Source organism: Myxine glutinosa, chromosome 9, assembly GCF_964187855.1.
Source record: "Myxine glutinosa chromosome 9, kmMyxGlut1.1, whole genome shotgun sequence".
Classification (NCBI taxonomy): Eukaryota; Metazoa; Chordata; class Myxini; order Myxiniformes; family Myxinidae; genus Myxine; species Myxine glutinosa.
The window spans coordinates 89,357,064-89,374,751 of record NC_136269.1 but is presented as its reverse complement, the minus strand read 5'-3'; the positions used below and the strand labels follow the sequence as shown (position 1 = coordinate 89,374,751).

Sequence of the window (17,688 nt, the reverse complement as noted above, 5' to 3'; positions counted from 1 at the left end):
AACCGAGGGGGAGTCACGCGACAATATAAATAAACTACCTCCTTACCCACTACCGATCATATACGCTCTCGCCATCAAACAAACGACCAGGATTCCTTAATTATTGTACTCCGCCCCTCTTTATTCAATCGCCTGGCGCTGAATGACGTCATTGCCGGGAGACAAAGGGGACCTGGCAATGATGTGCGCCGAAAGGGTGTACTCAGTTTTCACTCAGTTCATTTGTTTTATTTCTCATTTTCTTGTTTGTCCAGGCGATATCTCAACCATCCTTTTAACTTGGAAGCTGATATTTGGACATGACTTGTTTGGACATGACATGTTTGTACATTTGGACATGACATATTTGGACCAAGTGATTTTTTTTTTGTTGTTGTTGTTGTTGTTGTTGTATACTGAATCGAGGCTCGTGAAAGAGCTAACATTTATTTCACAAACAAATCAACCAGACAAACAAAATATACAAAAAGAGGGAGTGGAAGACAAGATGGGGAGAGAAGGGGAAGCACACAACCACAACATTTGAGAGCAGGGAGAAGTGTGGGAGGGGGAGGGCTTGGGGGCAGGAGGCGTGGGAAGGGGAGGGGGGGGGGGGAGAGGTATAAAACACAAGGGGACCGAAATTAGCGGGGGTAGAAAATATCAAGGTTTTGGATGGGGGAGGATAAGAGATGGTGGTGAACAGCTGTTTTAAAGACCTGGAGGGTGGAGTGGGATTGAAGAGAGTGAGGGAGTTTGTTCCAGAGGTGGGAGAAAAGAGGAATGAAGGAGTGAAGGTGAGCAGAAAGTCTTGATTTTGGCAGTTTAACCATAAGAGGGTTGCAAGCAGATCTTGTGCGACCTGTAGGAATATTTGGGGGACAGAGCCCAGAGAGGGCTGGGGGGGCAAGGCCAGAGAGGAGTCGGTAGAAGACGGAAAGACCACCAACCTGCCTGCGGTGAGTGAGTGAAAGGCCCTTGGAGTTAGCTTCATCGCGGGAGATTCCAATGATTCTGAACGCTTTGGTTTCAACAGCGTGAAGACGGGCTAGGTGTGAGGCAGGAGCACCAGACCAGAGGGGAGAGCAGTATTCCATAGGCTATAAAGCTATAAAGGGTATTTTTGATTTATTGCTTAATCACGTAATCGATTATTTATTTATTTTCTCAATTAAGTACTTCATTTTCAAAAAAATAACAGATTCGGATGAAACAGTGGTGTTTTAGGTATGCTTTTAGCCATTTGATTAAGAAATTAATTATTTTATGATTATTTATTTATTTTAATTACGCAATTAATCAATTATTGGGTTCTATTGGATTGGGCTCTATTGGATTATTGGATTGGGCTCTATTGTACACCACTCCCTCAATTCTGTCTCAATGTGCTGCACGGCACCCAGGCGCAGAAGGTGTCTCCATGGTGTCACGTACTGAAGACATCCCTTTGCCTTATTTATTTTGCCTTATTAATTTCACCTTATTATTGCTGCCTTATTAATCTACCGAGTGTCACATCCATTCACAAGATGAGACTTTAAATTTTCGTACAGTTTTTCTATATTCTGTGGTGACTGATGGGCCCAATGGATGGCCCATCACTTATGCTACAGGGGATAGACATTAGATAGAGGCAGACAAGACGGGAATTACAAGAGCCACCGGCATGGCACAGCTGGTAAGGATGCAGGTCATATCCCATTGTAGTTTCAGTCAGCGCACCATTCTGGGTGCTTGAGAACACATGGACAGGAGGAAGAAGCATGGCTGGCTGAGTGTGGACATGGTGCAGCAGGAAAGCCTGGCAAAATGACGCAGCCCAATCTAGGGAAAAAAACTCCTTTCCATACCCCTACTGCATGGGCTTTTGAAGGCTCTGACTTTCGCTCTGGCCCTGACGTGTTTCGCCCCTTCCCTCTCACTATTGGGCAGGGACGACCCCTCAAAACCTGTCACTCAACCAACCGAGGTAATATGCATGACAGACGGCGCCCTTCCTTCTCCCACCAAAACTCCCATATCCAGGCCTCACAGATGCTTCAAAATAACATAAATGAGGGACTCCAAAGGGTAAATCACCAAATAAATAGGTTAAAAAGGGATGGCAGTTTTAGAAACACACATGAGGTTAGGTTGACGATGTCCATCTAGACATAATAGCAACGCATATTTAATCTCACAATTAATTACTCCTACACTTACGCTAAACACTCAAAAAGGAAATAACTACGCTATATTAATAATTATTAATTACTACGCTATATTAATAAATTATAATTTACTAACTACGAGGAATCATTTTCCGCAACAATATGTTTATGTATGTTGTATGCACCATCTACTCTGACCAGAGGATTTGACCGAGGAAGCTGAAAATTTTGGGGATATCGAGATAGAATTGGATAGAATCCAGGGGATGGAATTGTTACGCGTGTGCATAGCAAGATAATCTGAAATAAAAGTTTGAAATGTAGAGTAAGGAAACAATGAATACGTGTGGGATTAGAATAGGTGGGAATGTGTACTGTATGTGTCATTAGGAGCTGACCAGGTTGGCCCCTTTGGACCTCAGAGAAAGGAGGAGGCAATTCTGTAGGGATGTGATATGGGTTAAAGGGAGTAATGTAGTATAGATATTTCATTATTAAATGTGTAGCATATGAGTACGGTATTGGTGTACATTATGTGTGGAAGTATTCCAGACAGATTTTAATTGGACCCTTCCATCCCCTGTTAAATGGTCCTTCAATCAGTCAAAGTCATACACAGTCTCAAGCAGCTGGCAATTAGCATCTCCAGAGGACGTGGAAAAAGCCATTAAAGCACGTGAAAGGATATTGTTGAGCATGGGCGACAGCAGTTATCAAGATCGGCAGACAAAGTTAAAGCGCACTGGAGCACTGGAGCTCGGTGCTGCTGTATATGCCTGCCGAGCTTGCAGAGAGGGTTACTGAGATGCACCTCGCCAAGCAAGCTGCGTTTCTCGTTCCTTCCTCGATCGACGTTCAGAATGAGCAGTCACTTCCTGCCTGGACTGGAACCAAATTGCCTCCAGACACTTTGCCAAGCTCTAACCTCTGGGTTTGCCGATCATCTTTGTTGTGCTTTACATGTTGTGCCCAGTGCCCAATACTTTGTTGTGCCCAGTGTGTCATGTTTGTTGAGTGGATGGTTAAGGTAAAGGTTAAGCCGAACGGATTATCATGGGTGTAGGGGAATCATAACTGTATAAACTGTATCTGATTGTTTTTTATTCTGATATTCTGATTCTGATTGTATCAGATTGATTATTCTGATTATTGATTATTGATTATCAGATCAGATTGATTGATTGTTTATTCTGATTGTATCTCATAACTGTATAAACTGTACCTGTTTTTTGCTGTTGATACATGGTTTTCTCTCCTCCAATCTCCCCTCTCCATTTATTAACTTTGATTACCTCAATTAAATTGTCGGCAGTTTTGTGGTTCATCATTTGGCTAGTAATCCCAGCGTTGTTAAAAAGCACAATCGTGAGAAATTGGTGTCATTACCTCAAAGGAGGCTTTATAAAACTACTGCTGGATCACCAAAGCCACCGCTCGGATTTCTATCCTGTTTCGAAGGGCGATCTGGACAGGGTGTCAGATTCTCGTTGGAGCTATCTGTACCCTGAAAACCGAAGAAAAGATCAATTTGGCTTTCCCAGCAAATGGCGTACGATCTCTTTTGATGATCCATCTCTAAATTGGAGATCGTGTGGGTGGAGGATTTGATCTCGAGTCCATCCCCGATCAACTATAATGTTGGTTTGGCAGGATTGGGATTGGAACACCTGTCCGAATCAGGCGACCGCAACAGTATGTTGTATGGTCCATCTACTCCGACTAAAGGATTTGACCTAAGAAGCTGAAAATTTCAGGGATTAATGAGGGCACCCTGAAGTTGTGTCTGTGCAAGAGCTGCTTAATATTTTTGCAGATGTAGTATTACAGGTTGTTTCCAAGCAAGCACCTCACTCCGTACACTTTTTGACTGGCATTTTGCAGATCTTACCTGGATCGTCTAAGGCCTTTCGTTTTCTGTTATTGCTCATGTTTGGAAGTCACTTCCGAAGCCTGCCAAAGCATGCAAAGACACAATGGGGAGAAAAAAAGGTTACATACAAATATATATATGTTACATCCCAAAAGTTTGGTAATTGAGGAACAAAATGCTGGTACATCAGAGATGCCAGAGAACAGTACAATACAAGAGAAAAGGTTTTTTTGGATGTGTTACTTTAAAAGGGTATATGCAAATATCGTATTGAGAATATTTATTAATTTAGTCTTTTTTTTTTCTTTTTTTTCCCGAATAACCGTAATAATCCCAGCTGGGCTGGTTTTACCATTCTTATATAATAATAAAAGGTAGTGTCGTCCGTCCATCCGTCTCCTCCATAACTCCAAAACCATGAAACCCAGTGGCCCCAAACTTTGCATGCATACACCTGGACCTCCAACAGATTGCAAGGATGAAAACTGGGTGTTTGGGTGCGTTATAACACCCTTTTTGAAGATGAATAATGAGGTGCTCATGAGAAAAAAATCCGATATGGCGGCTTACCAATATGGCAGCCCACCATCTTGATCAACCCACTGCACCTCGCTGGGTTATTAAGCTGCCATTTTCTTTTGGCCGACTCAAACATGCCTTGCCTTGGAAACACGATTGATTATCATTACATAATTGAAGTGGATCATCAAAATCTGGATTCGGATATGAGGATTGGATGCTGTCGACTAAATGATGTCCAAATCTAGAGTGACATCTGACAAAATTTACCATATCAAGCGATTGGTGAACGTTATTCAGGCTGCTTTTGTAAGCCATGGCGTTACAGTAGACAGAGCTCCCTTTTCGTTTTTAGTCACAAGGCCGGGGAAGTTTGGGTGTGTTATAATACCCATTTTTTTTTTAATTTATCTGTTCTCGGTGGTTTCCACATGATTTGTTGCTTGAAATCGACCTGTTTTTTGTGTTTTTTTTGGATACAAGATCGAGGCTCATGAAAGCGCTAACATTAATCACACAAAAAGTCAAACCGACACATAAAACACAAAATAAGGGGAGCGGTAGATAAGATGGGGAGAGAGGGGGAAGGACAACACAACATTTGAGAGCAGGGACATGGAGAGAAATGTGGGAGGGAGAGGGCTTGGGGGGAGATGGGAGAGGCATAAAACATATGGACACTGCCAGGACTTCCAGGAAAGAAGTTGGAATTTCAAAAAAGTACATCAGGGGTGAATTAGTGGGGGTAGAAAAGATCAAGGTTTTGGATGGGGGAAGATAAGAGATGGTGGTGAACAGCTTTTTAAAGACCTGGAGGGAGGAGTGGGATTGAAGGGAGTGAGGGAGTTTGTTCCAGAGGTGGAAAGGAAAGAGGAATGAAAGAGTGAAGGTGAGCAGAGAGTCTTGATTTTGGCAGTTTCACCAGAAGAGGGTTGCTGGCAGATATTGTGCAATCTGTAGGAGTATTTGGGGGACAGAACACAGATAGGGCTGGGGTGGGGGGGGGGGGGGCAAGGACAGAGAGGAGTCGGTAGAAGCCAGAAAGACCACAAAGCTGCCTGCGGTGAGTGAGTGAAAGGCTCTCAGAGTTAGATTCATCGCAGGAGATTCTAATGATTCTGAAAGGTCTGGTTTCAACAACGTGAAGCAGAGCTAGATGTGAGACAGGAGCACCAGCCCAAAGGCGAGAGCAGTATTCCATTGAGCTGCGGATGAAAGCCTTGTATGTGGTGAGGAGCTCAGGTGTGCCAAGGAAGGACTTCGCACGACGGAGGATGCCCAGTCGGCGACTGGCTTTGAAGGCCAGCTTGGAAATGCGTTTTTCCCAGAAAATATCATGGCAGATTGTGAGACCAAAGAGCTTGAGTGACAGAACTTATTGGAGAGGATTGTTGAGACAGTAGATGGGAGGGTTGTCCAGACGGTCTATTCAGAGAGACATCGTGAGAGTGTGAGATTTGTCAGGATTGAAAGACATGTTCCACTTGTTTGACCAGTTTGTGACATTGTCCAGGTCTGCAGAGTTAAGAGGCTGCTGCCTGCCAATTTGAGGGTTGGGATATGGAGCTGCAGAGAGTTGAGTCATCAACAAAGAGATAGAGAGGATTTTCCAGAGAGTCGGCGAGATCATTAATGAAGACCAGATCATTGATGGCACAGGCCCCAGAACACTGCCTTGGGGAACTCCAGCCTGAACAGGAAGGGGAGATGAGAGAAACCCATTCAGGGCCACACGTTGACGAGGACCAGAGAGGAAGTCCGCAAGCCATGCGTGGAGATTTCCATGGATACCATTGGAGGAGAGTTTGGTAAGCAGAGCGGGGTGACAGACCGTATCGAAGGCACGTGATATGTCAAGGCAAACAGCTCTAATTTCCTGTTTGACATTGAAGACCTCCATCCATTGTTGAGACAGCAGAAGCAGCATGTCCAGAGTGGAGTGACATGATCTCAATCCAAATTGATGATCAGAGATCAAGCCATTGGAAAAGAGGAAGGATTTGATATCCGAAGCAATTATGGATTCCATGACTTGGCTGATAATTGGGTGCAGGCTGATTGGTCTGTAGTTACAAGGATCTGTTTTTGCTCATTTTTTGTGTAAAGCGGTAATGTTGGCTGATTTCCAAGGTGATGGCAGATGACCTTGAGCAAAAGAGAGGGTGAAGAGAACAGAGAGAGGGTGTGAAAGAGCGGCAGGGCAGGGGTTTTATGACCCGTGGGCTGATGCCGTCTGGTCCAGTTGCAGAATCAGAGTCGAGGATTGAAAGAAACTTCTCCACCTTGTCAGGAGAGGACACAGAGTCCAGGAGCAGCTGAGTACGACTGGGTACAGAGAGAGACGGGTTTGGGACACAAGATTTTGAGGCAAACACAGAGTCGAGGCATTCAGCTTTTTCAACGAGTGCCTGTGTGGAGTCAACTGTGTGGCCGTTTGAGGTAAGGGAGGGGATGGAGGGGGAACAAACACCAGATTTGACAAGATGCCACCAGGATTTGGAAGAGGGAGACAGGTTTGAGAGTTCACTCTTGAGACAACAGCAAAAGGCATTTTAAGGCCATTTTCCCTGCTGAAGTGGGGGTTAGCCTTGCAGTCCCCATGACAATCTTCTCCATTTAACCCTATTTTCTGCATCTCCCCTTATTAACCCCCTTGCCCGCATTTCTTCTTGCACCATCTTTAGCCAAGTCTTTCTCGGTCTTCCCAGTCCTCTACTTCCTGCTACATTCATTTCCATCACTCTTCTCAACCAGTCACATTCATCCTTCCTCAACACATGACCAAACCATCTTAACCTGTTTCTCTTCACAGCATCCATCACAGGCTCTATTCCCATCATCTTTCGCAATTCATCATTTGTCTTCCTCTCTCTCAACGATACTCCACACATCCACCGAACCATTCGCATTTCCACCCTCTCCAGCCTTCGTTGCTGCTCTACGTTCATTACCCATGTCTCGCTCCCATAAATCATAACACTTCTCGTACATGCAGCATACACCTTTCCCTTCAGCTTCAACGACACTCCCGTCCTCGTCAGCAAGCCACTCAGTTCCGGAAACCTCTTCCATGCACATCTCACTCGAGCAACCGTTGCCGAGTCTGATCCACCTTCTCCATTCAGCATGTCTCCCAGGTAGCAAAATGTTTTCACACCTTCCAGCTTCACGCCATCTCCAAGATCATACTCAACATTTCCTCCATCTGCAGCTCCCTCTGTGCACACCTTACTGGTATACAGAATGGTATGGTATATGGTATGGTATGGTATATGGTATGGTATGGTATGGTATGGTATGGTATACAGTATATGGTATGGTATAGTATGGTATGGTATGGTATGGTATGGTATGGTATGGTATGGTATACAGAATGGTATACAGAAACTGGTATACAGAAACTGGTATACAGAATGTAGCTGCCACACTGCTTAATGACCCTCTCAAATCACTACATTTTTGATGAACCCACTCAGCGCACATTGTACATTGAATGGAGTTCACTCCGACACCCTTCCTGCACACAGCCACTTCCCAGTTCTTTTCACCTCACCACATGCTTTACCAGTGTGTGTTTACCAGACCCGGTGTGTACCCCGGTTTACAATAGGTACACCGTATCCCTGCGTGTCGTAAGAGGCGACTAAAAGAGTTGGCGGCAGGAAGGTCATCCCGCCATAAAATCATTGCCTCAAAAAGGGAACCATGACAATTACAACTACTCTTGAGAGTAGAGAGATGTTTTAGTCAGGGGGTCAAATGCATATTTTGGCCTGACCTGGAAAGTGGTTCCAAAGTTTTTTTCTCCGTGTTTTCATGTTATATAGGTATTGTACACTATGAAACTGCATGATGGCATTCTCCCATCATTGAGCATTTTCATATAACAGGTTTTATACAATTGCGGCTATCGTGACGCAAAACACTGGTTTTAGGGGGTGGGGAAAATAGAAACACCCTTATATCTTTCCAAACATTCAAGCTAGGGTCTTCATTTTTTGCATATGGGTGTATCTTGACCATACCTATTCGTGGGTCAAAGGGCAAAGTCATAGGTCAAGGTCAAACGTCAAATATCTGGGTCAAACGTGTACAACTCAGCATTGTTTATACACTGTGATATATTTCTCATTATACTGAACCTGTATCCATTGTTATAACGTCTAAGGTCTTGTTATAAGGTCTCATGAGCTCAATACTGAATGAAGAAATGCTAGACTACGTAATATTTATTGACTTCTTTATGATTTTATGTTCAAAGATTACATCAAATCTGGTTACGCAAATGATCTGTATATGGTGTACCTATTCATAGGTTACTAAACCACCAAAATTGTACATATTCTGTATTTGGTTTTAAAATCTTTCTTATATCATAAACATCATCAATCATCAGTGTTATTGTAATCATCACCATCTTCGCCTTCATCACTTGTTTCATCATCACTATCAGGTGATATAGTATTCACTCTGTTGTGACGTACTGATGCTGCGTCCTGTTGCTGACAGGCACAGAAGACTGAGCAAGTCATTCCTGCTTTGTTGCATCCACATCGAATACTTTCACATGGTGTGTCACTGGAGCAGCCACAACTGATGATCTTTTGGATGTACTCGGGGACCAGTTGACTTCCTGCTGGAACTGTAGTTGGGCAGAGCATGTCCCCATCTTTGCTCCATCCATACTCTAACGGGTCTAACTTCTGAGGCTCAGACCTCAAGGCATTCTTCCACAAGAAAGTTTGTCGGTGTGCTCTTTTCAGATTTTCCTGGAAAGCAGCATCAGTTGGTGGGAGTGAACAGAGTTTTGGCATTGTGCTGCTCCCCTTGCCTATTCTGGTTTTCCATACCTTTGCTCTAGCCTCACAGAGAGTATGGCAGTTTTTCTGACAGTAAGTAGCAACAGTGAATTGAGTTGCCTGCTTCACTACTTCAGGCCAGGGGGCCTCAATTTCTCCAAGAAGACTCAGTGAGTGTTGTTTTATAGTGTTCAACATCTTCTTCTTCCCGATGCCAAAGCATCCTGCTACAGTATCACATCCAGATAAGGAGTGTCCTGCAAGCAGGTTTGGAATGAGGTCTGCATATTGGGCAGCGGTTGCCTTGACGTCTATGACACTTATTCCATGTATAGGAGATTGCATTATAATTGGGATGTCAAGATTCTGCTCCAGATAGTGGTGCAACAGAAGGGCCCACACATCTGTATCATCAGCCACCACAGCTACACCGGATGCCCCCTCTGAAGCTGCCATAAATGCCTGCTGCACTATAATATTGTCAGCTTCCTCATGACTGGTATACAGATCTCGTCTTTCTATGACAATGCCCTTGCTAATCTCGATAGTTTCCTCCTGTCCTGTTATCAAAAGTGTGTGCTCCTGTGTATAGTTCTGAACAAAGTCTTCATCTCTTTGCAAGTCCTCGCATATCAGTTTGATGAGCTGCTTCTTATTGCCTGTAACAGTCAATACTGCTTTCTGTGTGGGGATTGGTGTTGAGGGTGTCAACTGATGCACCCTGCCAGCACCCCTGGCTAATCGTGTTGAATCTTTGGTGCTGAATTCATTGTATCTATCAAAGACGAGATAGACATCACATTTGGAGAGATTCTCTGCTATTTTGTGCTTGAAGGCATCAATGTAAGTCTGCACATTTCCAACAGCAGGCCAACCAGGTATCCAGAGAAGGGCACACCCATCAATGGCAGTGACTTCTATTTCTTCATGGGCTACTCTTGATGACACCTCAATTTTCATATCTCTTTTCAAGATGGATTTAGATGTGGATATCCGCATATCACCAGAGTCTGCAAAGAGAGCCGTTGGCAGTGGAGCCAATTCATAGGACATCAGATTGTCAATGTCTATATCCCTATTACTGGCCTGCAGACATATGACACGACTGTAGATTAGGTTTGTATCAAAAACCTTCTGTGTGCCGATATTTACAGACTTCTTCGTGTCTGCCATTGAAGTTATCCTTCTTTCAATCTTGTGATGAAAGCCTCGAGCTAAAGCCTCTGTAAATTCCCCGGATTGTTTGCTCCTGATTTCAATTGATTTGTGAACATTAACTGTTGAAGATGATTGTACCCTTCCAGTAACTATGTTCACAATTGATCCCTCTGGGTGCTGCTGGTGGTCAAGTGGTGGTATGCACTGGGCCATCTTCACTTCACTTCACTTCTTCACAAGGGGAAGATGGTGATGATTACAATAACACTGATGATTGATGATGTTTATGATATAAGAAAGATTTTAAAACCAAATACAGAATATGTACAATTTTGGTGGGTTAGTAACCTATGAATAGGTACACCATATACAGATCATTTACGTAACCAGATTTGATGTAATCTTTGAACATAAAATCATAAAGAACTCAATAAATATTACGTAGTCCAGCATTACTTCATTCAGTATTGAGCTCATGAGACCTTATAACAAGACATTAGACGTTATAACAATGGATACAGGTTCAGTATAATGAGAGATATATCACAGTGTATAAACAATGCTGAGTTGTACACGTTTGACCCAGATATTTGACCTTTGACCTTGACCTATGACTGACCCACGAATAGGTATGGTCAAGATACACCTTACACCCATATGCAAAAAATCAAGACCCTAGCTTGAATGCTTGTAAAGATATAATATAAGGGTGTTTCTATTTTCCCCACCCTAAAACCAGTGTTTTGTGTCCTGATAGCCGCAATTGTATAAAACCTGTTATATGAAAATGCTCAATGATGGGAGAATGCCATCATGCAGTTTCATAGAGTACAATACCTATATAACATGAAAACACTGAGAAAAAAACTTTGGAACCACTTTCCAGGTTCAGCTCCTGGCCCCCTGACTATTTCCTGGCTTTTCTGTGGGTAGATACACTTGTTCCGGGCTTTAAGAAAGGAAATGAGATTGCCTTCCGTTGGATTTGCCTTCCAGGAGGCGAAGGCAAGTTGTTTCAGGGCAACTGCCTCACCACTAGATTCCATGTACCATGGACGGGAGCAAGGGTATGACAACTGAAGACGGGATGGGATAAGTCTGTGCATGAGAGAGAGCAGTTTACTTTGGACGAATTCCCAGGTTGAGTTGATGTAAGAGGCAGTAGAGATGGGAGACCAGTCCAGATGATTGTTGGCTGCTTGAAGACCGTGCCAGTTGGCCCGAGTGAAATGCCAGACTCATAAATGCTGAGGAGGCTCTCTGAGAATGGCCAGAGATGTCCACTTTAACAAGCACATGGTCAGATGAACCGATTGGAGCAGAAGAAGAGCAGCAGACATTTGCAGGGAAGTTAGTCATAACCAAGTCCAGAAGAGAAGATGGTCCGTTGACTGAGATCCGGGTCGGGAAATTGACAGATTGTGTCAGTCCCAGTGAGTCGCAGAAGCCCTTTGCTGAGGAGTCATGGCTGGTGAGAGAGGTACCCACACCCAGCCAACTGGCATGGTGACAAATGAAATCACCACATATGAGGAAGAGAGAGTTGGGATGAGTAGATAGAAGTTGGTCCATATTATCAGACAGCGAGATGTAGATGGAGTCATCACTGTTTGGTGGACAGTACAACACACTATATGAACAAGAGGTGGGAGCGAAGGGGAAGCCGTAGCCAGAGGTATTCCTGCGTTTGAGGTGGAGATAGGGCAGTGCATGGCGGGTGAGAAAGAGAGTTTTTGATAAAGATAGCAACCCCACCTCCAGGACGAGGCTCAGGTCTATCATACCGGAGGAGGGAGTAACCCAGGAGAGATACTAAGGAATCAGAGACATCATGAAGGAGGAAAGTTTCTGTTAAGCAGATCACGTCTGGTTTGTCAGAAGCAACCTGTATGGAGAGATCAGTTAAGTTTGAACGAAAGCCCCGGATGTTTGAGGTCCATACCGTTAATGAAGAGGAAGGGGGGGGCATCAGATACAGAACAGGGGGGGGGAGGGGTAGGGTAAGATGTGGAAGAGGTGGAAGAGGTAGGGAGAGCTGTTGATAGTGTGTCAGAGATTTCAGAAGAGCTAGGAGAAAGGAAAGGATGAGGTGGACAAAAGGTTTGATGGTGATTGAATGAGGCACAGTGAGGTGTTGTTTGAGGGGGAGGGGGGCAGAGCGAAGAAGAAGGTTGGAGGAGATCGAGTTAAGAGTTGAAAGGGAGAGGAAGCGGGGAGGACGCTTTGAGGAGGAGGGGTGAGAGGGGAGGTATTGGAGAACAAGGGAGGGTGGGGAGATTTGAAGGGGAGGGGGGAAGGGGGAGTTTTGAAAAGGAGGGGTGAGGAGGGAATTTAGGAGGGGAGGGTGAGGGGGAAGTTTGGGAGGGGAGGAGCAAGGGGGGAGATTTCAAAGGGATGGGTGAGGAGGGAGTTTAGGAGGGGAAGGAAGAGTTTGGATTTTAGAAAGTGTTGGACGATTAATGGAAAAGGAACATTTATTGCAAAATGAGTTTCTTGTGATTTTCAAGTCAGAGATCCGTTTGAAAACGTTGGAGGAGGGGTGGAATGCAGGTGATTTTCGGGAATGTCGGAAGGAAGAACTGCAAGACATTGAATTTTTATTTGAAATGAAGAGATTTGGTGAGCAAATCAAAAACAACCTTTTAAAGAAGAAGAAGAAAAGTGTGTTATAATATACAACAGAATCCAACACTTCAGGAGAAATTCCCTAAATGAGGCCATGAAGGATTCCTAAGGGGGATTAAGGATTCCAGCACAGTTTCAGAAGGGGGAACAGAAGAATAGGAGATCGACAGAAAGGAGAGCAGAGAATGAAGGAATAGGGAGGTGTATAAGCAAATGGATTTGTATGGGAGGAGAGCATACTTTTTAAATTCTTCGTTAATGTTTTTTTTGAAGGTTAAGTGAAAGTGGATCAGAGGAATAAGGATAAAGTTGAAGAAGTATGGTGAGAACTGGCATTGGAAAGGTGTCGGCTGGAGAAGATCGAGTTATGAAGGAAGGAGAGGAAAAAAAAAAAACGGGTGGCGCGAAACACGTGGTCGAAGAACGAACGAACATAGGGAGAGAAGGAAATTATATATATATATATATTTTTTTTTGAGTTTTTTTTTGTTTTGAATTAAGACTTTAAACAAAGGGTAAGATGTTCGGTGAAGTATCGGGTGAAAAAAAAAAGACTGGAAAAACAGTGAGAGAACGAAAGTAAATGGACCACAAATGACCGCCGAGATGAGACAACAAAGCCTTGAGGCCTGCCAGGCCTGAAAAACACGGCAGGAACCAACCGACGATTATACACAGGTATGCACGAATTACATCGAGATATAACTCGAAACGCACAGTAGGCACTCACACCATAAAATAAAAATACAGTTTTGACAAAAATACAAATGGGAAAATTTCTTCACTTTGGTAGCGTGGAGAGCTTGGAAAAACACATGACCTCACTGGCAAAACCGGAAACCAAAAAGCGGAAAGATCTGTCAAGAAAAAGCGGAAAGAAACCAAAAAACCGAAAAGAGCTGTTAATTTTTGCTACAAGAGAGCCGTTTGTCACCATTTTTCCTCAGAGATGCCAAAACAGATCTTCGTCAAACTTTCAGAGGTTAATCAGTCAGTGCTAGGGGAGCGTTTTAGGCAAAATAAATTTGAAAATCTTGAAAAACTTGACTGTGTTGCCAATATGCCTCCGTATAGTCCCACAACAGGTGGATGCCCTCGTTCACTGTCCTAAAAATAAACAAGTTTGATTTAAATCCCTTCAGCTGTTTTCAAATATCACAATTTCACCAGCCACGACAGGTTTCACATCGATCGGTGAAGCGGTTTCAGAGAAGGGATTTTTTTAAATATCAGATTTCAAGCTAACATGGCTGCCACACCACGTGACATGTGACCTTTAAAAATGTACACTCTGCATATGTATAGGTAGGGGATCACGTTTGTGAAGTTTCTTGTTGATCGGATAAGGTTCGTTTCTCTATCCAAGATGGCTGCTAAACCACATGACCGACGATGTCATCATTGTCAAACTATATGCAACAATGGTGTTAGATATTTGTAAAATTTGGCATTGATAGGGTAAGCGGTTTCAGAAATATAATTATTTAATAATTTCCAATCAAAAATGGCTGCCACACCATGTGACCAATGATGTTTTCGTGATCATCTTTTAATCACCATGCCTAGTCAATGACACACAAAGTTTTGAGTCAATCAATTTGGTGGTTTGGGAGAAGATGTTTTTTTAAGGTTTTAGGTTAAATCCAATATGGCTGCCAAACCATGTGACCTATGATGTCATAAATTTAATATTTCAATACAAATTGGTCATGGATAATGTGCATGCAATTTCAGATTTTTAGGATAAGGAATTCGATTAAAACATTTTTGGCTGGTATACCACTTCACCTATGATGTCATAATTATCATGCTTTTGTTCCCCATTAGGAGTACTTGACAATGTGCCCCGTTTCAAATTTTTCCATTCAGCGGTTTACGAGAAATAATTTGCCTTTAAGGGTGTAGTACTGGTGAAAAATTGAGAAAACTACATAGGTACCTTTGAGAGGCCTTTACACAAAAACAAAGTCAAGTTAATATCTAATTTTCAGTTTTTCTTGAAAGATATAATCTTGGCTTTAACTCAGACCAGTTTCAACGCTTCTTTGTCATATTACATGCATATAATTTGCATAAATTAGACCGTCAATAAAAAACAAGGAAAAACAAAGAACACATTTCTACTTCTATCTTCTATGTCACCTCTCATTCTTTTCACACAAAACTTGGTACATGTATTATACATGTGTTACTCTACTACCTGATGAGAGGATTTTGTGAAATTATGTCAAATGTTCACTAATTAGCTAATTATGCCAATTACCAGATAAAACTTGGTTGTCCTTCAATAAATCCACAATGGCTACTCCTATAAACAAAAGCCTTCATCATTTTAAAGGAAGTGATATTCTGAATATCCTGTCCAAATTTCAGCCCAAAAGAATGATGCATTTCCCAAGTTATAACAAATTTCATGCAAAATATTATATTGAATTGAATTGAAATTTGAATTTTTCAATAATTAGGGGTACTTCTATGACCTCTAATAGCATGATTCTTGTTTATAAGACTATAAGGAAACTGTTCAGCTTAAAAAATAAAAAAAATAAAAAAAATAAAATCACCTGTTCACCAGTACTACACCCTTAATCTAAGATGGCTGCCATACCACGTGACCTATGACATCACAATTATCATAAAAACATTCTGCATGGGTGTCACTCCTACCCTGAAAGTTTTGTCTCAATCGGACATGTAGTTGCTGAGAAAAACGAGGTTTAGCCCGTATGGAAGGACGGTCAACCCAAAAACATAATGCCTGCAACCACCTTCGTGGGCGGAGGCATAAACTTTTTTTTTTTTAATTGCTCTACTGTGCCTAAGCCTTCGTGGGTGTAGGGAAGTGTTTGAGGCCCCCACAAAAATATTTCTTCAAAAAACCAACAGGATTATGACAGCACCGAGTACCCCTGCTGGTCTAGTTTTGACCATAAATCGAATCCAGATTGAGGCAACCCAAATGTTAAAACTGCCATCCGCATCCTATGGCAGCAGGGGGTGCTACATTGTGGAGCTTTCCATTCCTCATCCGCATCAACTTATGTATTGGCAAGATCCCGTGGTGTCGTTTTTAACTTACTTCACGAAAATAAAGGGATCTCACCCAAGAACCCAAATAAAAATGGAACATAATCAAAGGAAAAACGCCTTTTTATTTTTCACTTGCAAGGGTATCTGGCATTGTCGTTGCCAGGCAACACCGGGTCTCTCCTCCCCCCTCTTCCACCACTTCCCCTCCCTCGTCCACCTCTTCCCCTCCCTCGTCCACCTCTTCCCCTCCCTCGTCCACCTCTTCCCCTCCCTCGTCCACCTCTTCCCCTCCCTCGTCCACCTCTTCCCCTCCCTCGTCCACCTCTTCCCCTCCCTCGTCCACCTCTTCCCCTCCCTCGTCCACCTCTTCCCCTCCCTCGTCCACCTCTTCCCCTCCCTCCTCCACCTCTTCCCCTCCCTCGTCCACCTCTTCCCCTCCCTCGTCCACCTCTTCCCCTCCCTCGTCCACCTCTTCCCCTCCCTCGTCCACCTCTTCCCCTCCCTCGTCCACCTCTCCCCCTCCCTCCTCCACCTCTTCCCCTCCCTCGTCCACCTCTTCCCCTCCCTCGTCCACTTCTTCCCCTCCCTCGTCCACCTCTTCCCCTCCCTCGTCCACCTCTTCCCCTCCCTCGTCCACCTCTTCCCCTCCCTCATCCACCTCTTATCCTCCCTCATCCACCTCTTCCCCTCCCTCATCCACCTCCTCCCCTCCCTCATCCACCTCCTCCCCTCCCTCATCCACCTCCTCCCCTCCCTCATCCACCTCCTCCCCTCCCTCATCCACCTCCTCCCCTCCCTCATCCACCTCCTCCCCTCCCTCATCCACCTCTTCCCCTCCCTCATCCACCTCTTCCCCTCCCTCATCCACCTCCTCTCCTCCTCCTCCTCCTCCTCCTCTTCTTCTTCTTCTTCTTCTTCTTCTTCCATACAAGGTGCGGGTTCCTCTGCAAGGTGTGGGTGCATGCGGGCACCTCTCATCCCACCCTCCTTCCAGACGCGCACTCCCAACCCAACCCGCCTCACCCCCCACCATCAACTCCCACCCTTCCCCTCTCTAACCCAAACCACCTCTTCCTCTCCACCTCCCTCTTTCCAGACTCCCAGTCCCCCCACCTCCCTCTTTCCAGACTCCCAGTCCCCCCACCTCCCTCGTCCAGTCCCCCCACCTCCCTCGTCCGCTCCTCCCATCCCCTTCTGTCTGTACAAGGTGCGGGTTCCTCTGCTAGGGGAAGGTTAAACCTCCTAACCACCACTCCATCCCCCACCACCGTCACCAACTCCCACCGCTTTCCCTTTCTCCTAACCCAAACAACCCCTTCCTCCTATCCCACCCCACCCCATCCTCCTATCCCACCCCACCCCATCCTCCTATCCCACCCCACCCCTTCCTCCTACCCCACCCAACCCCATCCTCCCATCCCACCCCATCTTCCCATCCCACCCCATCCTCCTATCCCACCCCACCCCATCCTCCTATCCCACCCCACCCCATCCTCCTATCCCACCCCACCCCATCCTCCTATCCCACCCCACCCCATCCTCCTATCCTACCCCACCC

The 17,688-nt window shown here is 44.5% G+C and overlaps 2 protein-coding genes across 10 annotated transcripts in view; both read right to left on the bottom strand.

Annotated features, from left to right (window-relative positions):
• The window catches only part of LOC144893635 (uncharacterized), a 1,058,663-nt gene that overhangs the window by 153,127 nt on the left and 887,848 nt on the right, over window positions 1–17,688 (bottom strand). The window lies entirely within an intron of this gene.
• Window positions 1–17,688, bottom strand: part of G2E3 (G2/M-phase specific E3 ubiquitin protein ligase) — a 171,166-nt gene that overhangs the window by 151,246 nt on the left and 2,232 nt on the right. For all 9 annotated transcript variants that reach the window (XM_078784508.1, XM_068100820.2, XM_068100821.2 and 6 more), the window contains exon 2: window positions 4,018–4,079. In XM_078784508.1, the coding sequence (XP_078640634.1) occupies window positions 4,018–4,057 (40 nt within the window). In that variant the 5' untranslated portion in view covers window positions 4,058–4,079. The remainder of the gene's footprint in view (window positions 1–4,017; window positions 4,080–17,688) is intronic.